Source organism: Melanostigma gelatinosum (genome assembly GCF_949748355.1).
Source record: "Melanostigma gelatinosum genome assembly, chromosome: 19".
NCBI classification, from domain to species: Eukaryota; Metazoa; Chordata; class Actinopteri; order Perciformes; family Zoarcidae; genus Melanostigma; species Melanostigma gelatinosum.
In genome coordinates, this window is record NC_136652.1 from 21,895,155 (window position 1) to 21,897,654 (window position 2,500).

The 2,500-nt window shown below is 46.8% G+C and overlaps 1 protein-coding gene across 1 annotated transcript in view; it reads left to right on the top strand.

Annotated features, from left to right (window-relative positions):
• Positions 1 to 2,500, top strand: part of nt5e (5'-nucleotidase, ecto (CD73)) — an 11,018-nt gene that overhangs the window by 1,343 nt on the left and 7,175 nt on the right. Inside the window, exons 2-3 of the mRNA XM_079291391.1 lie at positions 77 to 299; positions 945 to 1,133. Of these exons, the coding sequence (XP_079147517.1) occupies positions 77 to 299; positions 945 to 1,133 (412 nt within the window). The remainder of the gene's footprint in view (positions 1 to 76; positions 300 to 944; positions 1,134 to 2,500) is intronic.

Consider the following 2,500-nt stretch of genomic DNA (forward strand, 5'->3'; position numbering starts at 1 on the left):
CCGTCTGCAGAATGTAGAGCAACGATCTCTGTGTGCTTTTACTGAACACACGATAATACACCGTATGTCTCCTCAGGTTTTTGGAAATCACGAGTTTGACAACGGAGTGGAGGGCCTCATGAAGCCGTTCATGCAGCAGATCAACTGTCCCGTTCTCAGCGCCAACATCAGACCGGATGAAACTCTGGCGGCGACGTTCGGCAGCTCTTTCTTACCGTATAAGATCCTCACTGTCGGCGGTGAGAAGGTGGGCGTGGTGGGATACACGTCGAGGGAAACCCCCCAACTGTCCCAGCCTGGTGAGTCTCACGCTGACCTGAAGGCCTCACCGTGAACACGACGATCCTCTCTCTCCCTCTCCCTCTCTCTGTCTCTCTCTGTCTCTCTCTCTGTCTCTCTCTCTGTCTCTCTCTGTGTCTCTCTCTCCCTCTCTCTGTCTCTCTCTCTCGCTCTCTCTCTCGCCCTCTCTCTGTCTCTCTCTCTCTCTCCCTCTCTGTCTCTCTCTCTCTCTCTGTCTCTCTCTCTGTCTCTCTCTGTGTGTCTCTCTCTCTCTGTCTCTCTCTGTGTCTCTCTCTCTCTCCCGCTCTCTCTCTCTCCCTCTCTCTGTCTCTCTCTCTCTCTCTCTCTCTCTCTCTCTCTCTGTGTCTCTCTCCCTCTCTCTGTCTCTCTCTCTCTCTCTCTCTCTCTCTCTCTGTGTCTCTCTCTCTCTCTGTCTCTCTGTCTCTCTCTGTCTCTCTGTCTCTCTCTCTCTGTCTCTCTCCCTCTCTGTCTGATCTTAAAACATGTTATGCAAGAATCCTAAATATGCAAAACTCTTCATCTGACTGTCAAGTTCAAAGTGAAAGAAAACGACTTCTTAAATCATCTCTTTTATTCTTCAGGCTCTTTACTTAGTTCATAAATGATGCATCTATTAAAGTCTCATTCCTCCGGTCTCTCCTCAGGACCTCACCTTCGGTTCGAGGACGAGGTGAGCGCCCTCCAGCTGCAGGTGGACAAGCTGCAGACGCTGGGAGTCGAGAAGATCGTCGCTCTCGGTCACTCCGGCTTCGCCGTGGACCAGGAGATCGCCCGGAAGGTCCGCGGAGTCGACGTGGTCATCGGCGGACACAGCAACACCTTCCTGTTCACGGGTAAGGAGGAAGATACAGCTGCTGGCGTCACATCTGGACACGCCGATGCTGCGTTCAAGTGCACTCAGTGAATCCTCCAACGTACGACTCCCTCACACCGCTGCACAACATACACACAACTTCAACTTGTCATTTATTCATCTGGAGTGGAACCGACTGCAGTTTTATTTTATTAATGCAAATGTTTTTCTGCAGCTATTTCATCAGGATTCAGGTCAAATAAGTTCGTCTTTATCTTGAATACGCAGCGTTACGGCAGCAAAGAGGAGAAGTGTAACAACAAGAGGCATCTCGGCTCATAGCTCTGAGTTTTCCACTGAGCAGAATCGGGTTCTTGTTTCACTTCTGTGAGCAGAGGAGGCTGAGCCGTCACACTGGTGCTGAGGTTTAGAGTGTTCCTATAAACAGCAGCAGACGGAGACTTGTTGGTTTGGACTTCCTGCAGGAATGCTTTTCTGCTGAGATCGGCCAGAAAAGTGTCCTTAGAGGTGACAGTGGTGTGTTCAGGGCCTCCTGTAAAGTGCAGACTTGTGATGTTAAAGTCAGTCAAACGCACAGAAAGAAGGAAAAAAGAAACATGAACTCAAAGACTGTGAGGCTTCGTCCTCTTCTTTTCTTGTTCAGAGTGATGACGATGAACAGAACGAGGATGATGTCATTCTTCACTTCCTGTTACATCGGCTCCAAGTTTGGCTTTGTTTGTCACGTTCTTTCCACGCGCAACCAAAGAGCGGACACGCTAACGGCCGTGCTAATGGCCATGCTAATGGCTGTGCTAATGGACATGCTAATCATCATGCTATTAGAGGTGCTAATGGTTGTGCTAATGGAACCACTTTACAAAAATCACAGCTGTTTGGAAGCTGTTTGTTTTTTGTCAGTCAGGCAAGTTCATTCATCAAATATCTACAGAAAATAAATCTGCATCTATTTTTATTATCTTTACGTTCAATTGTAAAGCAAAAACTGTGAAACGTTTGTTGGTTCCAGCTACTTAAATGTGATTTCCTGCTTTTCTTATTTCATGATGAACTGCATGTCTTTGGGGTTCGGACAGTTCGTCACTAAAAAGCAATAAAAACAGTTTTATTCACCAAACAAAAGTTGTCAGATGAATCGATTATGATAATAATCTCACATCAAAACGTTCTGTTTCTCAACAAGAAAACAACTTTTTAAAGAGACAGCTTCTTTATTGGCAAGGACAAAGACGACCAAGCTTCCTGTTTCTTCACAATAAAAGCTCACATTTCCTCCGAACACAGGATAACGCGTCCACTAAAATTGAACATGTTGTAAGCATACATCGTCATGAATGCACATGAACACCTGCAACGTTCTTTAGAACGCCGTCGTCAGATGATCAG